Consider the following 26831-nt stretch of genomic DNA (forward strand, 5'->3'; position numbering starts at 1 on the left):
TTGTGGGTTTTCAGGCAGGTTTGGGTCCCCTGAGTGAGAACAGGGAGAATTAAAGCGACCACAGAACTGAACAGCAGGGACAGCAGCACTGTACCCACTGTATAAGGGGCAGAACAGGAGGGATGAGGCAAAATTCAAGCTGAAAATCAGAAAAAACATAACCTAATCATGAAAAAAGTCACTCCTAACACACACCAGAGACATTTCCAGGTGTGGCAGACACTAAAATGCTGCCTGCGCTGGCAGGGTGAAGATCTACAAGCACACAGACAGAGCAGGCTCATATAACAGAGTCACAATCTGCACAGACAAATATTTAATCCTCTCCACTAACGAGTTTTACACTTTTTAACCGTTATCCCACAAGGCTGATGAGCGTTAGCAGCGCTCCCGAGACGCAGCAGCTTTCCTCCTGGAGCCTGTCGGGGGGCAAACTAAGCTCTGATTCAGGAGGAGAGCTGCCCACGGCCACCCGCAGCCGGAGCAGGGATCACTTCAGCAATTTGAACTTCTTCAGGTGCTGGTGCACTTGGTCCTTGGGGTAGGGCCTGAGCGCCAGGCAGGTGGGAACATTCTCGGGCTGCTCAGTCCACACTTGGTGGTCGATGCTGTGCTGCTTCAGGGTCTCCGCCAGCACCGTCAGGGCGGCCTCGTCCGGAGCCTGGGGAAGAGAAAAAAAAATGCAGTGAAATTTGGGGTGAAAGATGCCTGTAAGAACCACAGAGAAATACTGAATTGTTAAGGTTGGAAATCATCCAAATCATCTGCTCCAACCACCAATGTCACCACCAAACCCTGTCCCCAAGCTCCACGTCCAACCTCTCCTTGAACACCCCCAGGGACGGGGACTCCACCACCTCCCTGGGCAACCCGTCCCAACGCCTGACTGCTCTTTCTGAGCAGAAATGTCTCCTCATTTCCAACCTGAACCTCCCCTGGCACAACTCGAGGCCATTCCCTCTGCTCCTATCGCTATTTATCTGTGAGCAGAGGCCGCCCCCAGCTCCCTGCCCCTTCCTTTCAGGTGATTTTAGGGAGCAACGAGGCCCCCCCTCAGCCCCCTCAGCCTCTCCTCACAGGATTTGTGCCCCACACCCAAATTTTTCCCTTATATTACCACAGTGACCACCACCAACAGCAAGTTTGGAACCCACACAACCACTAAACCCCCCAAACACCCTTTTTTTTCCCCAAAATCTCCTCATCGGGCTACCACAAACCCCTCTCCCCCCCCCACGCCCACCGACCCAGCACTGCTGAGGGGAGCCTGGGGGGGTCCCAAAACCGAGCCTGGAGGTCGGGGGGTCCCTGGGGGTCCCCGAGGATTGAGCCTGGGGTCGGGGGGTCCCTGAGGATCCCCGAGGACCGAGTTTTGGGGTCGGGGGGGCCCCCAGGGAGCGCTGCTGAGGGGTGCGGGGGTCCCCCAGGCACCGCCTCAAAATGGCGGCCGCGGCTCCCCCTCAGCGAGGCGGGCGCCCCCTTCCCGGCATGCCCCGCGCACCTCCAGCACCACCGTCCTCATGGCGCCGCCCAGCTCCAGGTAAGCGGCGGTGTCCGGGTGGCCGCCGTGAGCGTGGGCGGCCGCCAGGACGGCGTGACAGGCCTGGGCCACCACCGCGCCCAGCGGCCACGAGCGGGCCAGGTCGCCCCGCAGCACCACGTACTGCACCAGCGCCGCCGCCCCCGCCGCTCCGGGCGCCGCCATGTTGTTGTACGGCAGCGCGCAGGCTCATAGAAGGAAAGGGGGAAAACATGGCGGCGCGCGGTTGGGGGTGGAGAGGGCGCCGCCATTTTGTTGTACGGCAAAAAGGGGAAGGGGGAGTGACGTAGTTCCGGCGGGGTCTGAGCGCGGAGTTTGAGCGGGGTGAGAGGGAAAGGGGGGGGGGGAGGGGGCGGGGGGGGTCCCTTTGACCCCCTAAAACCCCCCAAAAATCCCCTAAAATCCCCCAAAACGCCTCGAGGGGGTGTCACTGGGTTGCCCCTGACTCCTATTTCGCCATCTCTGGGGGTCCCCGGGCCGCCCCGTGTCCCCCTGAGCCCCCCAAACCTCTTGGGGGCACCCCCAGGCCGCCCCCTGCCCCCCCCAAATCGCCTCAGGGGGTGGCCCCGAGTCCCCCTGAGCCCCCCCAAACCCCTCGGGCTCCCCTTTGTCCTCCTGTCCCCCCAAATCCCCCTTTGAGGGGGGTCTCAGGGCTGCCCCGTGTCCCCCTGCCCCCCCAAACCCCTTAATGGGGGTCCCTGGATTGTCCCATGTCCCTCAGACCCCCCCCAGAACCTTTCGGGGGTGTCCCCTGGCCACCCTGTGTCCCTCTGACACTCCCAAACCCCTTGATGGGGGTCCCTGGGTCACCTCATGTCCCCCTGCCCCCCCCCAGCCCCCTTTTGGGGGTGTCCCTGGGATACCCTATATGCCCCTGACCCCCACACCCCCATCACTGGGGCTCTCCAGGCTGCCCCCTGTCCCCCTGACCCCCACATCCCCCCCCATTCCCCTCCCAACCCTTGGATGTGTACCCTTCCCCCAAATTTGGTGGCCCCAGACCACCCAGCCCCTCTTCATCCCATTAACTCCTGTCACCCCCCTGGGCTTGGGGTGTCGAGTCTTGTCCCTGCCTGCACTCACAGGAGGGTTTCTTATGGGGTCGGGACGCAGGGTGGCTTCTAACGGGCCCTTTTAGCCCCCAGGACATCCTCGTGCCCCAATTTCGGAACCCGACCAGCCCCAGGACTTCTCGGAGCCCCCTTCCAGCAGCGTGAGGAAGAAGAGGCCCCGTGAGGAAGCCGCCTCCCGGGAAGAAGGAGGGATGACGTCTGCGTTCCCACTCTTACCCAAGGCTTGGAGGGAGATGGAGAGAGGGAAATCAAACTCAGAGGACGGTGAGCTGCTGCTGCGGGGGGTGGAATATGTAGAAAATGCTGTCCCTTGAAGTGTGCCCTCGCCCAGGAGCACACCATAAAGTGCTCGAGACGAGGACTTTATGCCCTGGCTCGCCCCGCCACGCTGTGTTTCAGGGCAAATTTAGGGTATGGGGACATCAGACAAAGCCCCTCTGCTGCTCTGGGTTAGGAATAAAACGGGAGGTTGCAGATCTTTTAGGGTCAGGACTGTCCGTTTGATCCATTTGATATTTTACTCTGCTTCTCAGGACATCAGAACCACTTCGGTTTGGGTAACGTTTGCAGGTAGTTAATAACCAGAGCTGGGTTTTTGAGCCTGTTGTGCTCTTCTTGCAGGGGTTTTGGCTCACCTGGAGAGGCTGGAGGCGCAGGCTCGTGAGTTGGCCCTGAAGCAAGAAGAAAAGGAGCAGCAAGAGGAAAAGCTGGCTGGGCTGAAGGCCAGGGTGCAGGAGCTGAGAGCCCAGAGGGACGAGCTGCGGGCAAAACTGGAGCTGCAGCAAAAGAGGGTGAGAAAGAGTTTGCTGCAGAGACCTGGCAGAGGGCTCCGTGCTGCTCCTGTAGCATGGAATTACTAAAATTGTTAATTTAGAGTCACCTTCTACTTTTTATTTTCCCTTTTCAATCAACGTTCAGTCCTGCTGCCCCTTGTTTTCAGTGCGGCGGCGTCCAGAACTGCTGGGTCTACTTGCTTTTGGAGGCTGCGGGGCTATTTCTGAACTCTTTTTTCCCCCTTTTCCCCTCGAAAATCTGCCTCGCTTTGCCCAGAACTGGGTTATTTCTCCGCAGCCTGGCTGCATTCCCTGCAGGCAAAAAGTTCGGTGCCTCTGCCTTCTGCCCCCCTCATCTTCTGTCTTTTTTTCTGTTTTTTTTTTTGCAGCTTCTGGAGAAAGAAGGTGTCAAGACAGATCCAGAGCAGCCCAGCGCTCAGGCTGTCTTGGAGTGGAAGATACGAAGCACGAAGGACCTGCTGCAGCTCTTCTACCTCACAGGTAAAGTCTCCAGGTTTGTGTGTGTCCTCCTGGCTGTGGTTTTGGGGTGTGAGATCAGATTTTGGAAAGCGTGTGACCACCTGAGCCCTAGTGAAGGGATTGAGGTAGTTACACAGCCAGTTGGTGCGAGGTGCTAACCCAGCACCTTATTTTCATCAGTTCCTGAACTTTTAATTAATTTTCTTGTTGTTTCCGATGCGAGTTACCTGTGCTCTGTGTTCTGGTCCTTAGAGGGACGGTGTGGGGATAGTTCCTTGCGTTGTACAAGCGGGTTTAGCCCCTGAGCGCTCCTGCCACTCGTTTTGGGGCAGTGAGATGCTGCTTTCCTGCCCTGGGAGCAGCCTCTTCTCCCTGGAAGCCAGGGCTGTTTGGAAGTACCAGCATAACCCATTTTTTGGGAATTTAAACTACTTTGAGCTTGAATTTATTGAAGGTCCTTTATAAAAAAATGCTGGTTTTTACATCCCTGACCTCTTGAAAGTCCTCAGTCATCCCAGGGACCTCCCTGAGGATACGGCCCCCTCCTGCACTCTGTGCTGCCCCCACAAAAGTTCCTCCTGGTGCCGAGTTTTGGTACCACCGAGTTCAAATCCCTCTCTCTGCACCCCAAAAAGGGATCAGCGGGAAGCTGACCAAGCGGGGCGTGTGCTTCTGCATCAGCACTGCTTACGAGGGCACCTACCTGCGCTCCTACTACCTGGACGTCCTCACCAAGCCCGAGGTGCAGATCCAACGCCACTCGGTGCCCACCTTCATCCCCCTGGAGCAGATTGCCAGGAGGCACCTGCAGACGGACATCAGGCGATTTTTGGCTGTCCTCTCCGACCACCTCAACGCTTACGCTGGCCGGAGGTACCAGGCGGACCAGTTGCAGGTACCGGGGGGCTGCAGCAGCGCTGCCCATTTCTCCTTTTGCCTTTTTTGTACCAAATATTACGAGTCTGTGCCCCTCTGAAGTGCTGGCGGGGATCTAGGCAGTTTTTTTTTTACACAGAGCGCTCACAGCTCGGGTTTTCAGAGCTTAACTAGCAGCTGTGTGGCTACAAACTGCTGCCTGCTTCGCTGGTATTCATACTTACTTATTTTTCGCTGGTATTTATATTTATTTTTTAGTTATATTCGGGTATTTAGAGGTCTTGTGGCTCGTTTAAAACTTGCTGCCAAGCACAGGGCGAGCTGCCTCCCCTCTCCAAGGTCCCTAAGCTCTTGTAAAAGGCCTCTGGGGAGCGTGGCTGCAAGGTGTGGATGAGCACTGTTTGTTGAAATCTTGCCCTCGTGGGGTTTTGCTGCCTTTGCAGCCACCCTGGGGCGGGTGGGCACGGCGCAGGGGGTGGGGGATCTGTGCCTGGGGAGCTCCCAGCCCTACGCCGACGGGCTCCTGTCCTAGCTCCGTGTCCTGAAGTTGTCTTTGTCCGTTCAGGAGCGTTTTTCAGAGCGCCTGGAAGGGCCCTTGCAGAGGAACTCCCTGTGTAACTTGCTGGTCTTCCACTACAACGTCTCAGGTGACAACGGGAGCTTTCTGTTCAGCGCCAGGCTGCTTTACTCAGACCTCTGCCGCAGCCTCCCCACCGAAGCCATCGTTTCGTGCACGCGTAAGTGGGCGGTGCAGGGGTCTGGGGCAGCTCTGAAATGGCTGGGGGTTCCTCCTAGCTCAGTCTGGGGGACAAAAAGGAGCAAGTTTTAGTTTTTCTGCACGAGGAAAGAGCTCGCTGTGCATCTTCAGCATCAGGAATTCCTCTCTGTAATTAGAGAAATGGTTAATGAGGGTTATGTAGACGCTGAGGCCTGCTGTTGGGATGTCTCGAGTTGTTCAGCCGGGCTGTGACTGCCCCCATTGCACAGAGAGAGGCAGGAGTGAGGTTTACGACCCCTTTTAATGTGTCAGCAGTGCTGCAAAATGCTGCTTGTCCTGCCCCAGACGCGCAGTTTTCCACTCATCTGCCCCTTCTGGCTGGCTCGGCTGTGAGATGCATGGACCAGCGTGCAGCTAGATGGAGCTCCAAACATTGCAGCTCGATTTTTAAAATCTCCTCCTGCCACCAGCCGTGGTCTGAGGCCTCCCTGTGTGAGCTGAGCCCAGCTGCAGCTGGGCTGGAGGAGGATATCAGCAGTTCCTCCTCTGCTTTGCCCACAGAAACCGACTCCTTACAGGTGAAGCTCTGCCTTTGCCCACAAATTTTGGTGTTTTCTGGGCTGGGAAAGCCGCAGGGTGGTTGTGGTGCTCCCAAATCCCTTGGAAATGCAGGACACGAAGGAGAGGGAAAGGTTACAAGAAGGAAAACTGGCACGGGAGAGTAAAAACTCCCTCGGGACAGGGGGAGAAGGAGAAGCAAATAGTTCAGTGCTGGTAAATCTCTTCTCCCCACCTCCTTCTGCCCCCCAGCCAACGCTCCCGCGGAGCTGGCAGCGATGGCAGCAGCTCACTCGGAGACGTTTCGCCGCCTGGCCCTGCACAAAGCCTTCGACTCGTTCAGCAAAGCTGAAGAAACCCAGGACCAAGCACTGATAAATCCCCCGGGCTCTCCCCAGTAACTCTCCTCCCCTGCCGGGCGTGCTCTCAACAAGAAAACGCTTCCCACGGGCCCGGCGCCGTTGCTGGGATCCCCCTGAGGAGCACTTGGCACGCTTAGAATCGAGAGCAACATTTCCTGGAGGTTTTTTGGGGGTCTGGTGTAGGAGATTTCACGCCAGCAGTGGCTTTGGACATTCTTTGTTCCTTCTCTTTGGGCACGGGACAGCTTTCGTGGCGTCCTGTCTGTGCGCTTCCAAGTTTGGGTCAGATCTTAAAAACTTGGTGTTCTTACGGGAGTATTTTTAAGGCTTAATCATTTCAGTGACATAGAACTTCTGTGCCCGCAGGGTTTATGTCCTGGGGTGCAAACAGCCTCAGCTGCCTGAATTTTGGGCAGGGCTGCGGATTTCTCCCTGCATCAGCATCGCTCCTGTTCCACCTGGGTGCTGCTTGCACCAGCGGCCAGGTCCTGCGAGTGCAGGGACGGAACGGGGAACAGCACGGGCTGAGGATTGGGATTTTTTCTTCCCTTTTGAGGGATGGGGTAGGGATTCGACTCCTTTATCATCATATCGTGGTTCCCAGCGTTTCGGGTCTCTGCTGCCAGAGCCAGCTGAGCCCCAACAAGGGAAAAAGAAGCAAAGCATCGCCCTTCCCTTTGGGGACCCCTTCAAATATTCCCCTGGAGAGGCTGCGGAGCCCTTCTCGCTGCACCCACGACCCCAGAACACAGCAGACTTTGAAACCAGGCTTTGAAATTCAACTGCTTTCTATTCAAGAAACTAGCGGCGTAATTAATTACACCCCGGGCGTGCCTCCTCTCCCCCCTGCTCCCCTCTTCCACCAGCAGCCGAGCCCAGCGAGCTCTGCCCCGGGGAGCGAATGGGCACAGTTAAAAATATAAATGTTAATCTGTACTTTTTATATATATATATATATAATATATATTTATATATCTTAAATACACAATATCAGTTTGTGTTTGTTTGTTTTCTTTTCCTTCTCGGAGCCGAAGGCAGGACTGCGCTCCCCCTCTCTCCCCAGGCTCCTAATTAGGGTTGGTTTGTGACGAGGATGGACGTGGGGCGGGCTGACGGCGACCCCCCAGGCGCTGCAGCACGCAGGAGAGACGTGGTGGTGCCTTCCCCTCCAGCCCTGAGTGTGATTCTCCTCGTGCCGAGCGCGGCGGTGGCACCCGGGGCTTGCGGTGCCACTCGGATGTCCCTCGGGATGCCCCGGGGAAAGGCGACCCCAGCCCCGTGCCCGCCGGGGGCTGGGAGTTGTGTGGGGCCGGAGAAACCCACGGGGGCAGCCCCCTGCCTCCCTCCTGCTCGGCCCCGGGAGCAAAACCCCACTGGAAACCTCCAGCAGAAGCTCAGGAAAGGTGCTTGGAAGGGCTCGGTTGCTCGGATTTGTTTTCAGATCTGGACCTTTTTAGGAGAAACGTCCCCGGTGTCCGCGGCGGTGGGTGCCGGGCCCCCCCCAAAGCGCCCCCGTTTGGCGCGGGGCTTTTTTTTTGGTGGCTGCTGGGCTCCAAGCCCCTCAGGAGCTGTCCACCACCTGATGGGGCAGGGTGACGGACGAGCCGTTGACGAAGGAGCCTTGTTTCTCCCGGCCCTTGAGGAAGAAGGTGAGCAGCTCCCCTTTGCCCTTGACGTAGATGGCCCCGCGGCGCACGAAACGGAAGCCGTACTCCTTCAGGATCAGGTGGGTCTCCTCCACCACCTGCGGGGGACAAAGGGACCACAGCAGGAGGCTGGGGGGACCCTGCTCAGGTCACAACCTCGATAGCAGGGACCCCAGCGTGACGTTCGGGCACCAGGTCTACCCTCCAACGAGGTTCCTACCCCATTATCCCGCGGCATCCCAATTTTAGCACCTCCGTGCTCCACCCCCAGCCCTTCAACACTCTGCACAGGGCGTTTTTGGGGCCGTCCCCATCCCTCGGCTTCCCAATTTCTCCACCACCTCACCTGGATGTTGCCCATCACGCCCGTGGACTCCATCCTGCTGGCCACGTTCACCGTGTTGCCCCAGATGTCGTAGTGGGGTTTCCGGGCGCCGATGACGCCCGCCAGCACGGCGCCCTTGTTCATCCCTGCGTGAGGAGAGCAGGGTGGCCGTCACCCCTCTGTGACACACTGGGGACATCGGGGGGGGCTCTGGGGAACCCCCCGGACTTGCCTATGCGGAGCATGAAGTTGTTGAAGGACTGGTAGTTGATGTTCATCAACGTCACCTTCATGGCCAAGGCGAAATCGGCCAGATCGGCCAAGTGCTGCCAGCGCTCCTTATCCGACAGGGTCTCCTTCTGCGAGGGGAGCAGGGTTAGTGTCCCCCCACCCCAAAAAAACCTCGTCCAGTGCCCCCCCGGGGCGCAGGGACCCCTCACCTTGGCGCCGTAGCCGTTGGCGTTGGCGTCGGGGGTGACTCCAGAAGCGGCCATGTAGGTGCTGCCGATGGTTTTGATTTTGGTGATGCAGCGGAATTGGGGCTCGTCCAGGAGCTGAGCGGTGGAAAAAGAGCTTCAGAACAACTTGGGGGGGACAAAAGTGTCCCCAAATTCCCCCCGTGGTGCCCCCGTGGCCAGCTCCGGCCCGACTCACCGCGTCGAAGTCGGAGATGATCTCGTTGAGGAAGCGCAGGCACTCGATGCCCCCGTTGTTGATGCTCTCCTCGGTGTAGAAGTCGGCGAAATTGGGCAGGGAGGCGAACATGACGCCGATCTCGTCGTAGGACTGGCTGTAAAGCTCCTGGGGATGGTGGAGGAAGGACGGTGGGGGGAAACCTGCACCTCCAGAAAACCCCAAACCCTCCCCCAAAGCACAACCTGCCTTGGTTTCCCTTGGGCACGGGTGGAAAATAAAAATGAGGGTGCTCGCGGTTGGCCAAAAAAATGATCTTTATCCAGCCAAAGATGCTCAGCTGGAGCCTTTTTGGCAAATTTCTCTGGCCATGCATAAAAATTGGGGGCAAAACACGAGTCCTGCTCTGTAGGATGGGCTCAGGGGACAGCGCGGCTGTGGTGCCACCCTGGGTGCCCCCTCACCTCGTCGCGTTTTTTGGAGCCCAGGAAGTGCCGGGCCACGTGCTCGGGGAGCATGTTGGTGACCAGGGCCTCGTTCCAGCGCCGCATCTCGTAGACCCGCTCCTTCTGGTCGTGGACGTCGATTTTCCAGAGGAAAAGGGTCCTGGCCAGCTTCTCCACCTGCAGGATGGGGAGGGAGAGGGGTGCAGTGGGATCCCTCCAGCCCCAGGAGCATCCTGGGGGCTGGTCCGGGCTCGGGTGGTGGATTTGGGGCGAGGTGAAGCCCTAATGGGAGGTGGCCCCTAATTAGGGGCATCGTAATGCTGCTTGCCCTAAATCCTAGGGGCAAGAGGGAGGTGCTGATGCGGTCCTGGTCTTCCGTGGTGGGTTTCCTTGGGCAAGAGGTTGGACAAGAGGTGGAGAGGGTTCCTTGAAGCGCGCAAAAATCAGGGCACGTGCAAAAATTTGGGGAGCGAAGCAAAGGGGTGGCTTTAACTCACGTGGCGAGAGAAGTAGTAGAAGCTGAGCATCACGATGAAGATCATGGCCGTCATCGAATATTTGGAGGGGACCAGCGACGACCTGCTGGGAGACACCCCAAGGAGTGAGTAGGGTGGAAAGGGGGCACCCTCGCAAGGTGCCCACCCCCTCCTGCTGCCCCTTACGCGCTTTGCTGGCCCCGGCGGCGGTCGTAGTGGTCGAAGATGTGCCCCCAGGCGTAGATGTTGAGGGTGCCGGCCGCCCCGGTGATCAGCACCATGAGGGTCAGCTTGACCATGTGGCTGACCTGCACCAGCATGATGGTGGCCACCAGGGCCAGCAGGGCGATGTAGCTGTAATATTTGGGTTGCTCCCCGCAGCCCCCCGGCCGCCGCGGTGGCACCGCTGCCGTGCCGTTGCCCAGCCCTCCGGAGTCCTGCCAGCAGCTGAGCTGGGGGGGCATGAGGAACAGGGTGAGGATGGGGGATGAGAGGTGGTGGTGTCCCCCCCTAAAAAGGCTGAGAAGCCACCCAAGGGATGCGGGGTTTTGGGGGAGGGAGGAGGAAATCCCAACCAGCGGGTGGCCCCGCTGCGAAAATCCACCTCCCCGCTGCAGCTCGGCCTGAATTGGTTTAATGATTGGTTTAACGGGGCCGTGCACAATTATGGGATCTGGGGAATAGGGGAAGGGCAGAGCGGGGTCCTGCGCTGCCCCCCACCCCCCCCGTGGGCTCACCATGTCCACGATGTCGGCCGTGGTGACGATGATGATGGCAGCCATGGCCCAGGTGTTGCGCGCCCAGCGGGTCCTGTCAATCCAGGTGGAGAAGGCGACGAGTTTTTTGGGGAAAACCTGCAGGGAGGAGAACGGGGGGGGGCTTCACCCGGGTGGGACGTAGCAGGGGGGGGACATCTCAGCGTCCTAACTGGGTGATGGGCTGGCACAAAACCCAGCTGGGGAAGAACCCCAAATCTCATCCAGCCCCATCCCTGGTGCGTCCCCGCTATTTTGGGGTCAGGGGGTGGTTATGGTTCATCCCCCCCCCCTTTAACCTTCTCACCCGGGGGAAGATGGCTGCCAGCGAGCAGAGGGTGAGGATGAGCAGCAGGATCTCCCCCACCACGAAGGTCACGTAGTTGGCCACCAACCTGCCCCAAAAAAAAAAACAAAAACCAAGAGGGGACAGGTTCAATGCCTTGTAGGGCCAAAGGTGGGCTGGGACCACCCACCCCCAGCGTCCCCCCCAAACACACCAGGGGTCGATGAAGACCTCCACCAAGGCGGTGAAGAAGAGGACGACGCAGGAGCAGCTGAAGGCGGCCCCGCTTTGCTTCTCCTTCTCCACCGAGTAGCGCGTCTCCATCTCGGGGTCGATGAAGCGCATGGAGAGCCGAAAAGTGCTCTTCCCCTTCAACCTGCCGGCGACACGGCCATCAGCACCCCACGGCGCCAGGACCGTGCCAGGACGTTTTGCCAGCTTGGAAACTCACGCCTGGACGGATTCTCGCTCCAGCAGGGCTTCGTTGAGCAGCTTGTTGAGCTCCTGCTCGTTCTGCGAGGCGTCGATCACCCGCTCGGCCAGGTCCCGAAGCCGCAGGCGGCGCCGCGGGTTGGGGAAGGAGGGGTTCACCGCCTGCACCACGAAGCCAAGAATCAACAAAAAACGTGCCAGCATCAAGGTCAAGGCGTCAACCCCCCCGTTGATGCCGTGGTCAAGGTATCAGCCCCCAAAAAACGCAAATAAATCGCTGGAGGGGGTGCCTCCCCTGCGCCCTACCTCTCCATCCTCCTCCCCGCTCTCCAAGGTGCCCCTGGCCCTGGCGTCGGGCTCCTCGGCCTCGTCGGGGGTGGCGCAGGCCACGCTGAGGCTGCCGTTGCGCTCCTTGGTGTTGACGAGCAGCGGGGAGCCGCCGTGGGACGAGGTGAGGGACAGCTTCTGCGGGGAGAAGGCGGTGGCTCGAGGCGCGCCGAGGTTCGCCCGCGGTGCCGGCGCCGGTGCCCGCGTCGCCACTCACCACCCCGTTGATCCCGTTGCGCAGGGGCTGCTTGGGCACCACGATGAGGTAGGTGACGATGCCCTTCTCCTTCAGGTACTCGCAGCGGGATCCCCCCTCGCCCGGCTCCACCTTGAACTCGCCCTTCAAGCAGTCCATGGTGCTCTGCGAGATGTGCACGCGCCTGCGGGGGCGCGCAGGGTGCCGTAAAGCCGGCGCCACCCCACAACTATGATAGGGGGCCACCAAATGGTGGCCCCGGCACGGGATGCTCACCCCGGGATGCCTCCTGCTTCCATCTTGTTGGCCACGGTGACGTCGGTGGACCAGACGTCGTATTGCCAACGTTTCTGGCCCAAAACGCCCCCCAGCACCGTCCCGCTGTGCACCCCCACGCGCATGTCCACCGCCGTCTTGGTCTTCTCCCGCACGTAGCTGGGGGGGCAGAGGGGTGATACGGGACTCAGCCAAACCCCGTTCTGCTCCCACGCTTCATTAATGATCAGCCCCTCGTTAATTTAACGCGCTTGGCACAGGAGGAGAGACCCAAAGACCCAAGGTTTTGTCCTGGCTTGGAGAAACCCAACGGGGCCACCCCCTGGCGGAGCACCAGGAGCCCCTGCCCACGCCAGCACCTGCCACAGGGACCCCCCAAATTTCCACCAGACACCCCAGGGACGACGACGAGGACACCGTGGGGACGTCAACGACGAGGAACCCTTACGAAATGGCCTCCACCATGGCCAGCCCCATCATGATGGAGCAGACGGCGTGGTCCTCCCGGTAGTCGGGCAGCCCGCAGATGCAGTAGTAGCAGTCGCCCAGGATCTTGATGCGCAGCTGGTGGTATTTCTGGGGAGAGGGGGGGGGACACAAAGTGAGCCCCCTCAGGCCACCTCACCGCCCCCATCCCTCTCCGGGGCCGGGTTTGCTCCATCCTTGACCCGTGCTGAGGTCTCCCGTGCCCACGAGGGACGCAAATCAGCCGATTTTTCCATTCCCTCCCCGGCTCCCCGGAGGCTCGGCGGGCCCCCACCCCTTCCCAGCTCTATTTTTGGCCACGTGTGCCACCGGGCAGGGCCCGTCCAGTGTGTCCCCGGTCCCCTGGGTGGGGGCACTCACGGCTGCCAGCTTGTCGAAGCGGGCGAAGAGCTCGTTGAGGAGCTTCACCAGCTCCTGGGCGCTGCAGGACGAGGAGAGCTGCGTGAAGCCCACGATGTCGGCGAAGAGGATGCTGCGGGGGGGGGAGCGAGGTGACAGATAGAGACGTCTCTTTTTTATAGAGACGGTCATTCCAGCTATGTCCCAAAAAGGCTATTTTATGTCCCAAAAAGGCTATTTTTGGGACACGGCTGAAAGCGATGCTCGGCAAAGCACGGCTGGAGCAAAACGCGGCCCCGAGGCACTGCTTGGCCACCGGCCAGCCCCCATCTCCCTTTTTTTTAGGCACAGCAAACCACCCCGATCTCCTTCTAGGGCACTGCGGGACCGCCAAATACAACAAATCGGGATTTTTTTATTTTTTTTTTAATTTTTTTTCCCTCCCCCAGCAGAAATATCCCGGCGGGGAGGCGGCCCTACCTGACGTTCTCGTGGCGGTACATGTACATGGTGTTGAACTGCTGCATCTCCTTCTGGCTCGGGTCCTTCTTCATGTCCTTCAGCATCTCGTCCGCCACGTGCTTGGGGAGGATGGAGAGCATCAGCCGCTCCTGGGGGGGCACAGGGAAACAAAGAGAGATCGAGTTTAAGCCAAACCTGTGCTGTTGTCTAAATCCACGGTGCCAAGCGTCTCCTCGCCCTCCAGCTCCACGTTTTGATCCCATTAGCGAGCCCGTTTCCAAATCAGGCCGATATTTGGGTGCTCCCAGCCCGGTGCCCGAAATCCGGGCAGCACCAAAAGCCCCGCAGCCAAGGGAAGAGGCGATGCTGTTGCCACCCGTGCCGTCCCGTTTCCCAAATTGTCACCGGGAGGTTTGGAAGTGGCCGTTTTGGGGGCCAGGAGGGGGCAGGTTCCGTGCTCGGTGCCGTCTGCTTATTTTGGCACGGGCAGAAGTGCTGAAAATTCGCTTTTTTTTTTTACCAGGAGCCCTTCTGCAGCACCTGGATATGCAGCCCGACACCTCGTTTGCAGCACCCTGAGCTCAAGAATTAAAACTCACTGGGTTTTCCAAGATTTTAGCAGCCCAAAAACCCTCCCTGAGCCCCAACATGGGGCTCCTGCAGCGATGTCCCAGGTAAAATCCCTACAAGCTGCCCAGGGGGTGGGCAAACCACAACAAGGGGGATTTCTTGATTTAAAATCACTCCGGGTCCCCACAGGAGGAGCGATCCCATGGGGATTTCGTGCCCCTCGCCGTCCCCACAGCCCCCGGAGCTGGGGAAGGGACAAACCCCCGGAGCGGGCTGCGCGCACGGGGCTGTGCGCACGGGGCTGTGCGCTCGGTGTAAGTCACGCTGCTAATTAAAGGGTTTTTCCCCCAGGGTCTTGGGGTTTTGGCACACGGCAGGGCTGTTGCTGGAGGAACAGCTCCTCTTCTCCACCCTGAAAAATTTTGGCCTAATGAGCTTCAAAGCTGCTGCTGGCCTCGCTGTAGGGGGAATCCCTGCTGGAAATGGGGCCATAAAATTCTCCCCCTGGGCTCAGAGGGGCTGGGATGGGGGGCGAAAAGCCCGGGGCCGGCCCCGCCACGCGTCTCCGTTGCCATTGGGAGCGAATTGCTGGCAGCGGCTCAAGCTGATAAGAGATGGGAGACAGGGAGAGAGGCCCCGAGATAAGGCTCTAAAATTAGCCGGGCTCGTAACTGGATGGTGGCTGGGGAAAAGGAGGATTTGAGGGCTGCCTGGTGCCAAAAGCACCCCGGATCCTCTCATTGGGGTCTCTCCGGGGCAGTGTCACTATCCCAGCCCCGTGGTGGGATCAGCTCCATGGGAAATGACATTTCTGAGATCCTGATGGGGATGGGGACATGTTGTAGGGTCATTTGTGGGGTCAGGGAGGTGCCACGGGGATGTGGCTGAGGATGGGGACGTGCCATGGGGCCGTCCCCAAAGACAGGGACCTGCCATGGGGACATCCCCAAGGATGGGAACCTGCCTTGGGGACATCCCCAAGGATGGGGACCTGCCACGGGGCTCTCTCCGGGGCTGGGGCCGTGCTTGGGGACCTGCTGCGTGTCCCCAACACAAGGATGGGGACGGTGTGGGGACACCTCCACCAAAATCCACGAGGTCCTGCAGGAGCGCGGCCACACGGTGAGTCCCTAAACGAACCCAAGGTGCAAAACCAAAGACATAATTCCCACCTGGGTCCTCCTCTCCCCATTTCCACCGTCCCATATCCCACCTGGTTGTCCCCAGATGTGCCCCCCTACCTGCTGCTGGCTCTGCTCCTCCAGGTTGAGCTTGACCTCGAGGGATTGCCGGGCTTCGAGGAAGGCTTTGCGGTGCTTGCGGTCGGCCATGTAGTAGGACATGGTGCCCACCGTGATGGCGCACAGGTAGATGGCCACGTTGGACAGGAGCTGCAGGAAAAAAAAAACAAAAAAACAACAAAAAAAAATTTATATTCTGGAGGAGGACACAAATTCAAGGCTGGGGGTGAGGCAGAAGAGCAGGGACATGGTTATCCGCTGGGGTGACTCGTTGGGGACCATCACCATGGGGTTGCTTGGCTGGAGGTGTCCGTGTGGGGGTCCCAGGAGAGCTCGCAGCCCCCACGGGATGATTCCGCCTCGTTAAAGCTTGCAGAGGTGTTTTGGAAAGCAGCAGCGGGTCCGCAGGGGCCGGAGGCAGCCCCAGGGAAGGCTGCGCGGAGGCGCACGTGGTGGGAAATGTGGGGAGGCTGAAGTGGTTTGCGGCAGGGAGATATTTTTTAGGGGGGAGAAAGGAGCATGAGGAGCCGGCGGGGAGCATCAGGGACCCGCAGACCCCTCAGTGGGATGGACTCTGCCCCGTTCTCAGCTCGACCCCATTGCCACGGCTCGGGATTCCCGGGAAGCCCCAAGCGCAGCAGCTGGCGAGCGAGGAGCGTCTGGAGGTGGGCACGGAGAAGAAACCCCCAAAGAAGCCGCCGGTCGCTATTTTTGAGCAGGGTTGTCATGGCAATGCACCGCTCCGCAGGGCTCGGCACGTGTAGGGCCGCTGGGGAACCCCACCTGGCTGGGGAGCACCCTAAAACCATCGAGATGTGCTGCGAGATGCCAAACACGTCCCGGCACCCCAAATGTCCCCGTTGGAGAGGACGTGGCCCCCGGCTGGGTGAGGCTGTGCGCCGCAGAGGAGCGATGCCACCCCATCCGAGGACATCTCCATCCATCCCAAACGGTGTCCTGCGGTCCCTTTCGGGTGTGTGGGGCCACCCGAATTGAGCACAGGCCATCGGCTGAGCCCAGCGAGCGGCGACGAAGCCAAAAACAGGAGATGGAGACCCCGCTCCGTGCCCAAACCTGGAGAACGCTTTGCAGCTGCTTTGTGGGGCTGATTTGGCATCAAAAAAACCCCAAACCCGGCCCCCCCCGGTGCCATCCAGCTTTGGGGTTCCTCCTGGACAGCCAGGATGGGGGCAGAAACCGCCGGCATCTCTCCAAAACCCCCCTGAGCCGCTCCGGTCCGAGCGGCACCCGCCGGCCCATCCTATTAATAGCAGCTGCCCTCAGGGAGCCGTCCGGACGTCTATAATAATAAAGCGAATGATGTTTATTTCTGGACATAATGTTCCTCTTTTTTTTTGCAGCAGGCAGAGGCTGAGGCATGCGGCGTTGCCAAGGTTTTGCTGGCCCCAGCAATGATTAACGCGGCCCCGCGGCGCATGCCCGCCGGAGGGGGGGGACACCCGAGCAGCCCCCTCGGCTCCCGGCGCGTTGGCACCGTGGTGTTGGGGACGGAAAAAAAAAGGAGTTGGAGCCCCCATTGCGTCCGTCTGCCTGCTCCTGGAAGCGTCCTTGGGGCTGCAAAGGGTTTGCTTCGGGTTTAGGGTCCCACGTAGGGAGAGGGAATTGGGAACGCCGCCGCTGCGCGAGGATTTTGGGTCCTGGAGCGGTGTCCCCCCCCGGTTGGGTGTCACGGCACCGTCCCGTGTGCTGCAGGAATTGTCCCCAAAGTGCTTCTCCGTGCACCGTGGGACACCAGGAGGTGTCCCGCGGAAGGGGTGCGGGCTCTGGTGCCACACCAAACGCCCGAGGGGTAGGGGAAAGTCCAAATTTTTGGGGGGTTTTGGAGAGCAGGCTCCGTTTCCAAGCTCCTGGGGTGATCGGGGGCGCAGCACCCGGCTCCAAAACTCCCCAAAAACAGGCAAAAAACCCCACGCCCCTCCTTCCTCTGTCGGCAGGAGGTCTCCCAGGACCTGCCCCAGAGCGTCCCGGCTTTCCATAGGGTCCTCGCACGGCGTGCTCGTGGTGAACCCGCAGAGCTGGGAGTTTCCAGCAGGATTTTCCCCCCTAAAAAGCCACCGGCGCACCGAGTTCTCGGCGCTGGGGAAGCAGGGGAAGGGGCATCACCCCTCTGGCTACAAAACCCCACTGATTTGGGGCGGTGAGAACAGTCCCGAGCTGCTCCAGGCGGGAATTCCCCCAGGAAATAGCGAGGCTGCCCGAAATTTTCCCAGGAAATATCGAGCCCAAGGAGCCAGGGCCCGTTCTGCCCCTGCGTTCCCATCCTGCGCCGCCCTGCCCGAAATGGTGGCCCATCCTTAGGGCTGCTTTTGGGATCGGGATTTTGCCCTTTTTCCAGCTTTGTTTTTGCAGGGAATCATCCACAAGTGTCCCCGGGGCTCTGCCCCACACTGAGCGGCCCTATATAGAGACCTGGCCCCACAGCGGGGGCGTTTTTGGGGCTGGTGCCCGCGTGGGGCTGCCCAAATCTCCTGGGAACGCTCCGGCGGCTGTTTGGGAGCCTGGAGGAAGGCCCACGCTGGCCTCGTGCCACGTTTCGGCCAAAAAAAATGGCCATTTTTAGCCAGTTTTGCAATCCGAAGGGAAAACAGCACAAATAGGGCCGCCAGGCGGGGCGGACAGGGCCACCCCAAGCCCCCCGTGCCTCGGTTTCCCCAGCAGCCAAATTTCAGCCCACGCATCCACGCACCCCGGAGCGGCTTTTGGGGACAAACCTGTGTTTTTTGGGGGCTGTGCCTATGCCCACATCCCCTCCCCGCGCCGAGGGCACACCGTCCTTCCACCAACCACCCCGATGCGCTCTCGGCGCCGTGCCCAAACTTTAGGATCAAAGGATGGGCACGGAAAAAAAAACAAAACGGCGACGATTCACCCAACGAAGCCACCTTCCCCGTGCCACCCCACCCCAACGACGTCCCCGGGTGTCCCCTCCCCGTACCTGTCGGAGCAAGGCCCCCTCATCCAGGGCGTCCTGGCGCTGCTGGGCGACGGTGACGCCGAGCACCAGCGTGTGGACGCCGCAGGAGACGGCGGCGATGAGCACGATGGGCGCCAGGCGCAGCGGCAGCGTGAGGAAGAAGGAGAAGACGAAAAACGCCTGCCAGCCCACCGTGTCGCTGGCCTCGGGCGAGCGGGAGAAGCCCAGCCCCAAGTAGCAGAAAATTTGGGCCAAAATAAGGACCCAGAGGACCGAGGGGAGGAAACGGCGAGCCGCCCGCTCGGGCAGCAGCCGGGATTTGCAGAGGGCGAAGAGGAGAGCTTGGGCGAGCAAACCGAGCGCCGCCACCAAAAGCGGGGCCAATTTGTCCTCGGCGTAAACCAGGGCGCAGGTGGCCAGGACGTAGGCGTCGAAGAGGGCGGCGAAGACCACCAGCACCAGCAGGGTTTCGTGGCGCTGCCTTCGGAAATAAGTCTGGTAGAGGTTCTCCAAGGATTCGGGGGCGAAGGTGAGGCGAGCCGAGCGGGGAAGGCAGAGGCAGGGCCCCGAGCTCCTCACCGTCACTTCGTGGGTGCGCCCCACGCCGTGCTCGGGGTCGGAGGGGAGGCTGACCGAGTAGTCGGCCGAATATTCGGCCGAGCATTCGGGCTCGGAGAAAGCCCTGTGCCGGGGCATCATCATCCTCATCATCGCTGCGCATCGCCCGGCTCCGTTTCTCTTTTTCTTTCTTTCTTTCTTTTTTTTTGCGCCCCAATTTTCCCCCCACGCGCACCGGGCCCCCCCCGAGCGAGAGCGCTCAGCGGGGCATCGCCCGCAGCAGCATCCCCTCTTTGGGGAGGGGAGGTTGGGGGGGGTTTTTTCTCTCCCCCGGCGGAGAAAAAAGGGCCGGAGGAAGGCGAGAGGTTGTGCTGGAGCTGCTGCTGGTGGTGCTGAGCGGAGAAGGGGGGGGGGGGTTTATAAATAGCGGTGCCGAGCCGGCCCCCCCAGCCCCTGCGCACTGCCAGCGGAAAAATGTCGCGATGCCTTCCCTGCCCCTCCTTCCAGGGCAGCCGGTTTTTTTTTTTGGGGGGGCGACCCCTTTCAGCCTGGGAGCCCCCCCCCAGGTCCCCTCCGCCCCTCTCCTTCCCTCCCTCCCGGCTGCGGCAGCGCGGGGAGCGCAGGTGCGGCCCCGCCGCCACCGGGAGCATCCTCCGGTGCCCTCCTCCTCCTCCTCCTCCTCCTCCTCTTCCTCCTCCTCCTCCTCCTCCTGCATCCCCTTGGGGCCGGCCAAGCTCGGGCCCCGAGCTAGGTGGAGGGATGGGGAGGGGCAGGGGGGCTTTCCCCCGGCCGGGGGAGGGAGCCCACCGCCGGCTTTGGCGGTCCCGGTGCTCGCCCCCCCCTCCCCGTTCCCGGTGCGTCCCCGCCTTCCGTAACCCTCTCGCTGCCAAAGGTTTCGGGGGAGCCCCTGAGGATGTTGGAAAAAGGGTGGGGGGGATGGAAATGGGGTGGTAGGGTTGGGGGAGTAAGGGGGGAGAAGCGGGGAGGCACGAGGATCCCGTGGGGTTGGCACAGGCGTGGGCGTTGCGGGGTTTTGGGGATGCTCGGAGAGCCCGGGGGCGGGTTTGGGGTGTGGGGGAGCTGGAAATGTCCCCCCCGTGCACCCCCTGTGTAGTCCCCCAAATTCTCCTCCCCGTCCCAGAGCAGCTAAGCCACCCTACAACGTCCCCAAGGGGTGCAGAGAGAACCAAGGCTTCCCCTCCCTGCCTGTCCCCCTTCACCCAGGTTGCCCAAATCCTGCCCGAATCACCCCAAGGAGGCTGAGACCCCACAAAAACCCTTTTTGGGGACGTTCCCTCTCCTCTGCCCCCCACCTTTCAGCCTGCTCCCCTCGGGGGCTCCTGGAGGTGATTTAAAGCTGATGGAGATGCCCTCGATCAGCTCCGGACCTCTAACGAGAGGCTGTCCCGGCTAATTGCTTCTGGGCTGTAATTAAAACCCCAAAACGAGAGCGGCGAAGCCGCAGCTCTCCGGAGGCTCCTGGAGTGCTCGGGGTTAGAGCTGTGGGCTCAGCCCAGGGGAAATTTCAGCCCCTGGGCCCAGGTGTGTGCAGGGAACGAGGTTTGAGCAGCAAAAACCTGACCTGGCAGCGGCTGTGGGGGACGGGGTATGGGGCCAGACCCCAAATCCTCGCGTTTTCCCCTCATTTTGGGGGAAGAAGGTGGGCAGTACCTGCAGGCACCCTGATGGAGATTTCCTGTCCTCCTGGATGGATTTTTGGATGCCAAAGGGAAATCTGGGAACGGGTGAGGAAGGACACAGCCAGCACGGAGATGTGTGCACGGGGGGCGAGGATGGAGCCCCCCCCCACCTTTGGGTGCTCCAGGTCCCCCGAAAGCAGCCAGGGAGGGCTGCAGCCCCCCACCCCGTCCCCGTGGGGCTCATTCCCTCGGTGCAGCTCTGCGGGGTTGATTCACAAGCTCCAGCACCCCGGAGGGCAGCTCTTCGCCACCAGCCTGGGCCGGAGCAGGCTGGGGAGGAGAGAAATGAGTCAAAGGGCAATTAAAGATTAACAGCCAGCAGCCACGGCGGGGAGGACAGCTCACCGGGCTGCCTTTGTACCAAAACGGGGGCGGTGGGGGGGTTTAATTTAGAAAAAGAACGCAACCTGGAAGGTCAGCGGCATCGTTAGGTGGGCGAGCGTCGCCGAACAGCGCTCCTCGACGGAAAAAAAACGCGGAGAAATAGGTTTGGCAGGGAGACGTGGAGGTGTTTTAAGCATTAATCCTGCGTGGCAACGCCTCCCCTCTGTCCCAGCTGCAGCAGGGGAGCAGAAAGTGGCCCCCCCAGCAGGACGGCCGGGTTCTCGTGCCCAGAAGGAAGCAGAAAGCAGAGCGATGCGAAACGTTGCTGGAATTAATCTGCTGCGGATCTACGGCACGGTTTGAAAGGGGGGGGGGAAACACAGAAAAGCTGCCTCGAGTGAAGAAATAAATAAATAAATAACGATTGCACCGACCACAGGAAGGAAAAAAAATGAAAAGGATAATTTGGGGGTGGGTTAGGGACACCCCCAGATGGATCCCAAGCCCCTCCAGGCATTTTTTGGGGTGACCAGCGACGAATGCCAAAAAAGGGGTAGGGGCGCTGCGTTTTTTGGGGTGCTGTCTCACCCGGCCATGCCTAACGTGTTGCCACGGGGGGTGTAACTCGAGAGGGAGCGTGGGGCGTGAGGGGCTGCAGCTTTTGGGGCTCTCCCTGCCGGGTTTAGCTCAGGGAGGTGCTGTGATGAGGAGGGTGCTTGGGGGAAGAGCCTTCATCCTACCAAAGGGATCGTCCTTGGCACCACAACGATTTGGGGAGGAATTGGACGCTTCCTGGAGCCAGTTCCTTCCCGCAGCAGCAGAGGTTTCCTCGAACAACCCCTCCTCTTCCTCACATCGCCATCTCCTCCCTTTAAAACACATCCTGAGCACGCTGGGCTCTCGCTCCCCTGCTCTGTGTCCGTGCCAGCGGGTAAATCTGAGGAGGAAAGGGAGCGCCCCACAAGCCGTGGGGCTGACCGGGAGCTAGCTGGGAGGAGGAGGAGGAGGAGGGGAAGATTTCCAGCTCTGAGGGCCTCCGATCCCTACTTGATGTTTTTGAGGAGCGCAGTCCGGGCGTTCACCACGGCTTTGAAGGCGTCTTCGCTGCCGGGAGCCACGCACTTGTCGGGGTGGAGCAGCACGGCCAGCTTCCTGTAGGCTTTGTTCACCTCGTCCCTAGGAGATACAGCAACAACAGTGAGGGCTACAAAGCCACAGACAGCCCGGAGCAGCCTTGCTTTGGCTGGAAAAGCAGAGTAGGAGACACTTTTGAAGCTTTCCCTCGCTGGTACCATGGTTTTAGGGCACTTCTCAGCAGGGCGCAAGCAGAGGGAGAGAATCCCTCTCCCAGGGCGGGCACCCACCCTCTCCACCGTGGAAAAATCCACGTGCCACGTGCCTGGGTGGCAGCACAGGCACAGAAAGCTTTGAGGCAGCGTGGGGGCACAAGGAACCCTGACTCATCAAACCACCTACACGCCAGGGCGAAGGCTCTGCACGTCCCCGCAGCCCTTCGAGCCAAGGGCTGTGCACAAGGGGGCACCTGGTGAGGGAGGGGGGTCCGTCCGGGCTGCTGAGCTCTCCCTGTGGGTGCAAAGGGGCTGGAAAAAGGTTCTGGCTCAGCCCCTGCCTTTCAGAGAGGTGAGGCTCGGAGGATGGGGGAGTCCTGAGTGATGTTAGCCAAAAATCTGCTCGCCTGGTCCTTTATAAAGTGTATGCAAGCGTGATTTCTGGAAAAGCTGCGATCTCTCTTTGACAACGTGGGCAGCAGCCTCGTGGCAGCCTAAAAGCTTCTCCAGAGCTGGAGAAAGGTGAAGCTGGAGATCCCAGAAGCTACCAGAAAGATTCCTGGTGGATTACTGGAAGATCACGGGCTGTTAGGCACGAAATCCCCTCACCTGGTGGCTCCGGGCTTGACTCCCAGCATGTCCCAGCTGTCCTTGCTGTTGCGGATCCTCCGAATGGCATCCGCCTGCTCTTTGGTGAAGCTGACCCCCACGCTGGAGGGGGGCCGCTTCCCGCCGTTGTCGCACAGGTCGATGATGGCAGAGTAGAAAGTCTGCGGGCACAGGAAGGAGTTAGCAGGAGGGAACGCTAAAATTGGGGGGAAAAAAGGGGAAAGTCACGGCTTTCTTGGGGCGGCACTTCACTGCGAAGTTACCTCTAGGGCAGGGGGCTAAGAGGTGTTGTGGGATTCGGGAATTTTAGAGGATTTCAGACCCCCCTGGGTCCATACAGGGTCTGTGCCCTCGTGGCCTTCATCCCACGTTACCTGGAACATCTCGTTGATTCCCTCTCCCGTTTGTGCTGATGTCTCGAAGTAAAGGAAACCCCGGCTCTCTGCCCACAGCCGCCCCTCGCTTTCATCCACGCTGCGGTGCTTGGTGCAGTCGATCTGGAAGGAGAGAAAAGGCAAAGGTCAGAACCTGACCACGGTCTGCAGCGACAGCTGGAGGAGCACAGCTCTGAGGACGATCACCTAATGATGATCTGGTTGGAGAAGCTGATTTTTTATCCCGAGGGGATGGAGGCAGCAGAGAAAGAAAGCAGAGAAAGGAAAAACGAAAAAAACTGTGAGAGTCCACGTAGCACAGAGATAACGTAGCTGCTGCTTGATCCCTTTCTGACCGATGTGTGGCCACCACATTCTCAAAGCCCTGATGATAGAAGGTCTCCAGTGCTCCTCAAACACAGATTCAGCTCTTAAAATGTCTTCTCTACAACCTGACAGCGTTTCCCTTTTGGAGGGACCTCAACAGCTTGGCTCACACCAGGAACACGAGGAGCCTTGCACCACAGACCTGTTAATTGCACCTGTTAATTGCACCACAGACCTGTCTCCCTGCCGTGCCCTACCTTGTTTGCACAGACAACGAAGACGACGTTGTCCATGTTGCCGTGAGGGCCCAGCTCCTGCTTCATCTCGGCCAGCCACGAGTCCAGCGCGTCGAACGACTCCTTCTGGCCGACGTCGTAGACCAGGATGACTCCCTGAGTGTCCTTGTAAAACTCGTTCCTCACCTGCAGGGCCAAAAAGCAGGGCCAAAAGGAGCTTTTTTGGTTTGTACCAGCAAAAGCTAGGTGAGAAATACCTCGCTGGGCTACTCACAGGGGAGCAGACAGCCCATAAAAGACCGATTTTTCACTTATTTTTATTTTCTTTTACTTTTTATATGGGCAGCTAGTGATAGGACAAGGGGGAATGGTTTGAAACTAAAAGGCAAGAGATTTAGATTGGATGTTAGGAGGAAATTCTTTACTGTGAGGGTGGTGAAACACTGGAACAAGCTGCCCCGAGGAGCCGTGGGTGCCCCAGCCCTGGGGGTGCCCAAGGCTGGGCTGGATGGGGCTGGGGGCAGGGTTGTGCTCAGGGCAGAGGTGTTGAAACTCGATGAGTTTTAAGGTTCTTGCCAACCTAAGTCATTCTGTGATGTGATTCTATGAATCTGAATGCACAAAAGAGTGAGGCACAGTGGCAGACAAAGCATCAGACCAATAAACGGGGAGATTGTAAGGTCTGGGAGTTGATTGAGAGACCCATTTGTGTGTGTTTCTGTGTCCCTGTGGACGAGGCAGCAGGGCAGAGCGAGGATCCAGTGCCAGACACTGGACCAAGCCCCTCAGGGATGCTGAGGAAAGCTGGCAGGTGCCAAAAAACCTCGGGGATGGGCAGGCTGAGGGCAGCCCTGTGATGTGCTGCCCAGGGCTGAGGCTGCCTTACCTCGTAGAAGAACGGGTGCCCCGCCATGTCAAAGATGTTCACTTTGATCTCTCGGTCTCTGATCTGCACTCTGAAAGAACAGGAAGGAAACGCTTGAGAACGCTCTGCCTCAACCTTCGCACAGGCTGTGCCTCCAGATGAATGCTTTTCCTCTGCAGAGAAAGAGCTGGGTGATCAGGGCCAGAGAAATCAATAAGAAATTCTGACCGCATGGTTTAATGGCCAGAAAATTGTCCCAAGAGCTGCTCGGACGAGGAGGACAGGCCCAGCTCTGGATGTAACATGGCGACGGGGCTCTGTGCTACCAGAGGAAGGTGAAATGCAGATTATCTGATGTGGGAAACTAACGCAGCAGAGCCTGGCTGCAGGTCTTTGCCCTGTACTCCACAGCATCAGTGCCATGAGGACATCCAGGAGCAGCAGGACACAGGACACACATTTTCCTTTTGTCCCCTGCAGCAGACACCTCGCTGACCCCCCAAAAACTCCCACAAAACGTGGCTCACCCCAGCTCCTCACCACAAAGACACTCACTTGGTGACGCCGTAGTCGATACCGATGGTCGCCAGGTATTTGGGAACGAATCTTTTCTCGCAGTAGCGCTTTATAATGCAGCTCTGGGAGGAAGGAAGAGGGAAAATCTCACCAGGAGGACACGGTCACGTTAATGCTGAATTATCCGACAGCCTTCAGCCTGCTGGGTGGCCGCAGAGACATTCTCTGCCTTAAATCCCTAAACCAACTACTTAACTCACAACCGAAGTATCAATAATTATCCGGAGCAGCTTTCTTGCTGCAAAAGGAAGGGAAATTTGGGATTCCAGCCCTGGGTGTTTGTTATCCCTTAAGCATTTGGAAGAGAAAGCTCAGATCCTTGGGCTTAGCCTCAGGGTGCATCTCAGTAAAGAGGTGGCTGCTGAGCAAGACTGAGGGAGCTGTGGGCACGTCAGAAGGGGAGATTTAAGGGAAATTTAAGGAGATTTAAGGGAAAACCACACTGTCCAGGCACCTCTTAACCTGGCAAAAGGTTCTGCAGAGCCAGGCAAGGCCACAGCTGCTGCTTTCATGGCTGTGCAGGCAGAATGTGAAGCCTGGATTTGCAGGTACGAGTGCCACAAAACTCTGAGGGGATTTATTCCCCTATTTCAAACCCGTTTGTTGACGTGGGGAAGCCAGAGCCCCCAAAATTTCGGGGAATACCTTGGGCTGCCAAAAAATGTGTTTAGGGACCCAAAGGATCCCCACCTTCCCTGACTGGGGGGTGAGCCCGTTTGTGAGAGGAATTTCGCTGCTGTGGGGGCCTCGGAGAGAAAAATGCCTCAGGGATTTGTGCTCACATTGTTTTGGGGAAAAATTCGAGGTTTTTCGCTCTCTGACAGGCACTCACCTGCCCCGAGAGGACTTTGAGGTGTTAGGTGTTTAAAAAACTTTTATTTTATTTATTTAACACAAGGGGAGGGCAGCGCTTGAGAGAAAAACCCGGCTGGGAGCCCCCCACCAGGGCCGGGCCCTCAGGGCCGCGGGGTTCCCTCAGACGGGGCCGGGTGACGGCCATCGGGCCTTGGCCATGGGCGCCGCCATGACACCCGCTGGGCGCCGCCATGACACCCGCCCGCTGCCGTACAAACCCGCCCTCCCCCCAACCGCAGCCAATAAGAGCCGCGCATCCACGCGTGGCCCCGCCCCCTCCGCTGTCAATCACGAAGCCTCTCCCCACCCTTCCGTACGCAGCGAGCCGCTCTGATTGGCTCCCCGCCTTGCCAGCGCGGCGGCCAATCCGCGACCTCCTCAGCGGGGCAGCCCGCTCTCCGATTGGCCAGCGCGCCTGTCCTTCATCTCCCGCCAGCCAATCGCGCCGCCTCACCTTGCCCACCTCCGCGTTGCCCATGGAGATGACTTTAATCCGCAGCGGCTTGCGCGGCTCCTTCCGCTTCGGCGCGGTCGCCTCCATGGCGGCGGCGGCGACAACAGCGGCGACAACGGCGACTTTAGGCCGGGAGCGGGGCCGGGGCCTCCTCAGCGCCCTTGCGCCGCCGCTTGCGCGACACTTCCGGGTTCTTCCCCCCCCGTGTCTCCATAGCAACGGCGGCAGGCGGAGATCTCGCGAGATTTGGCGGGAGTTGCGGTTCCCGCCTTTCTGACGGGGAGGGGGGAGGGGCCCCCTCAGAGCCCCCTCAGAGCCCCCTCAGGGCCCCCCTCAGGGCTTTGGGGCTCGCCTGGAGCCGTTTTTGGAGCTTTTTAGTGCTCCTTGGGGCTTATAAAGGATTTTGGGGAGGGTTTTTGGTCAGTCGGGTGTTGGTAGGAGGAGGGGGAATGG

At 59.6% G+C, this 26831-nt stretch overlaps 4 protein-coding genes across 5 annotated transcripts; 1 reads left to right on the forward strand and 3 right to left on the reverse strand.

Moving 5' to 3' along the window:
- Positions 1 to 301: 301 nt before the first annotated feature.
- Positions 302 to 1747, reverse strand: PTRHD1 (peptidyl-tRNA hydrolase domain containing 1). Its single transcript, XM_068678981.1, has 2 exons — positions 1502 to 1747; positions 302 to 661 (listed from the first exon to the last, which is right to left on the reverse strand). Exons 1-2 carry the CDS (start codon positions 1703 to 1705, stop codon positions 491 to 493), a joined length of 375 nt encoding a protein of 124 aa, XP_068535082.1. The 5' UTR covers positions 1706 to 1747; the 3' UTR covers positions 302 to 490.
- On the forward strand, positions 1746 to 7373 carry CENPO (centromere protein O). The gene is made up of 7 exons (XM_068678970.1): positions 1746 to 1864; positions 2679 to 2877; positions 3235 to 3404; positions 3776 to 3887; positions 4502 to 4761; positions 5308 to 5479; positions 6271 to 7373. Exons 2-7 carry the CDS (start codon positions 2805 to 2807, stop codon positions 6417 to 6419), a joined length of 936 nt encoding a protein of 311 aa, XP_068535071.1. The 5' UTR covers positions 1746 to 1864; positions 2679 to 2804; the 3' UTR covers positions 6420 to 7373.
- On the reverse strand, positions 7151 to 19054 carry ADCY3 (adenylate cyclase 3). Of its 2 annotated transcripts, none has more exons than XM_068678982.1 (20): positions 18233 to 19054; positions 15277 to 15426; positions 13484 to 13614; positions 13025 to 13136; positions 12627 to 12754; positions 12179 to 12337; positions 11924 to 12086; positions 11686 to 11844; positions 11399 to 11541; positions 11162 to 11323; positions 10969 to 11056; positions 10644 to 10760; positions 10093 to 10358; positions 9928 to 10012; positions 9449 to 9607; positions 9006 to 9152; positions 8792 to 8905; positions 8584 to 8710; positions 8373 to 8497; positions 7151 to 8124 (listed from the first exon to the last, which is right to left on the reverse strand). In XM_068678982.1, exons 1-20 carry the CDS (start codon positions 18920 to 18922, stop codon positions 7942 to 7944), a joined length of 3408 nt encoding a protein of 1135 aa, XP_068535083.1. In that variant the 5' UTR covers positions 18923 to 19054; the 3' UTR covers positions 7151 to 7941. The 2 variants fall into 2 exon arrangements, with proteins under 2 accessions (XP_068535083.1, XP_068535084.1); XM_068678983.1 differs by having other exon boundaries at positions 9928 to 10009; positions 18233 to 19053.
- Positions 19055 to 21237: 2183 nt separating this feature from the next.
- Positions 21238 to 26802, reverse strand: DNAJC27 (DnaJ heat shock protein family (Hsp40) member C27). Its single transcript, XM_068678971.1, has 7 exons — positions 26379 to 26802; positions 25049 to 25131; positions 24515 to 24584; positions 23650 to 23814; positions 23066 to 23188; positions 22692 to 22852; positions 21238 to 21969 (listed from the first exon to the last, which is right to left on the reverse strand). The coding sequence occupies exons 1-7, from the start codon at positions 26463 to 26465 to the stop codon at positions 21837 to 21839; spliced, it is 822 nt and encodes a 273-aa protein (XP_068535072.1). The 5' UTR covers positions 26466 to 26802; the 3' UTR covers positions 21238 to 21836.
- Between the last annotated feature and the right edge of the window lie 29 nt (positions 26803 to 26831).

The sequence above is a fragment of the Anas acuta genome, chromosome 3, assembly GCF_963932015.1.
Source record: "Anas acuta chromosome 3, bAnaAcu1.1, whole genome shotgun sequence".
NCBI classification, from domain to species: Eukaryota; Metazoa; Chordata; class Aves; order Anseriformes; family Anatidae; genus Anas; species Anas acuta.

Coding starts and splice junctions, on each gene's coding strand:
- PTRHD1 (XM_068678981.1), bottom strand. CDS start 1,705: ATGGCGGCGCCCGGAGCGGCGGGGGCGGCGGCGCTGGTGCAGTACGTG. Junction 662..1,501: donor TGAGGACGGTGGTGCTGGAG/GTGCGCGGGGCA, acceptor TCTCTTCCCCAG/GCTCCGGACGAGGCCGCCCT.
- DNAJC27 (XM_068678971.1), bottom strand. CDS start 26,465: ATGGAGGCGACCGCGCCGAAGCGGAAGGAGCCGCGCAAGCCGCTGCGG. Junction 25,132..26,378: donor GCAACGCGGAGGTGGGCAAG/GTGAGGCGGCGC, acceptor CCTTCCTCCCAG/AGCTGCATTATAAAGCGCTA. Junction 23,815..24,514: donor GGCACCCGTTCTTCTACGAG/GTAAGGCAGCCT, acceptor TTGGCCCTGCAG/GTGAGGAACGAGTTTTACAA.
- ADCY3 (XM_068678982.1), bottom strand. CDS start 18,922: ATGATGAGGATGATGATGCCCCGGCACAGGGCTTTCTCCGAGCCCGAA. Junction 12,338..12,626: donor GCCATGGTGGAGGCCATTTC/GTAAGGGTTCCT, acceptor CTGCCCCCCCAG/CTACGTGCGGGAGAAGACCA. Junction 8,125..8,372: donor GCGTGATGGGCAACATCCAG/GTGAGGTGGTGG, acceptor TGTCCCCCGCAG/GTGGTGGAGGAGACCCACCT.
- CENPO (XM_068678970.1), top strand. CDS start 2,805: ATGACGTCTGCGTTCCCACTCTTACCCAAGGCTTGGAGGGAGATGGAG. Junction 3,405..3,775: donor TGGAGCTGCAGCAAAAGAGG/GTGAGAAAGAGT, acceptor TTTTTTTTGCAG/CTTCTGGAGAAAGAAGGTGT. Junction 3,888..4,501: donor GCAGCTCTTCTACCTCACAG/GTAAAGTCTCCA, acceptor CACCCCAAAAAG/GGATCAGCGGGAAGCTGACC.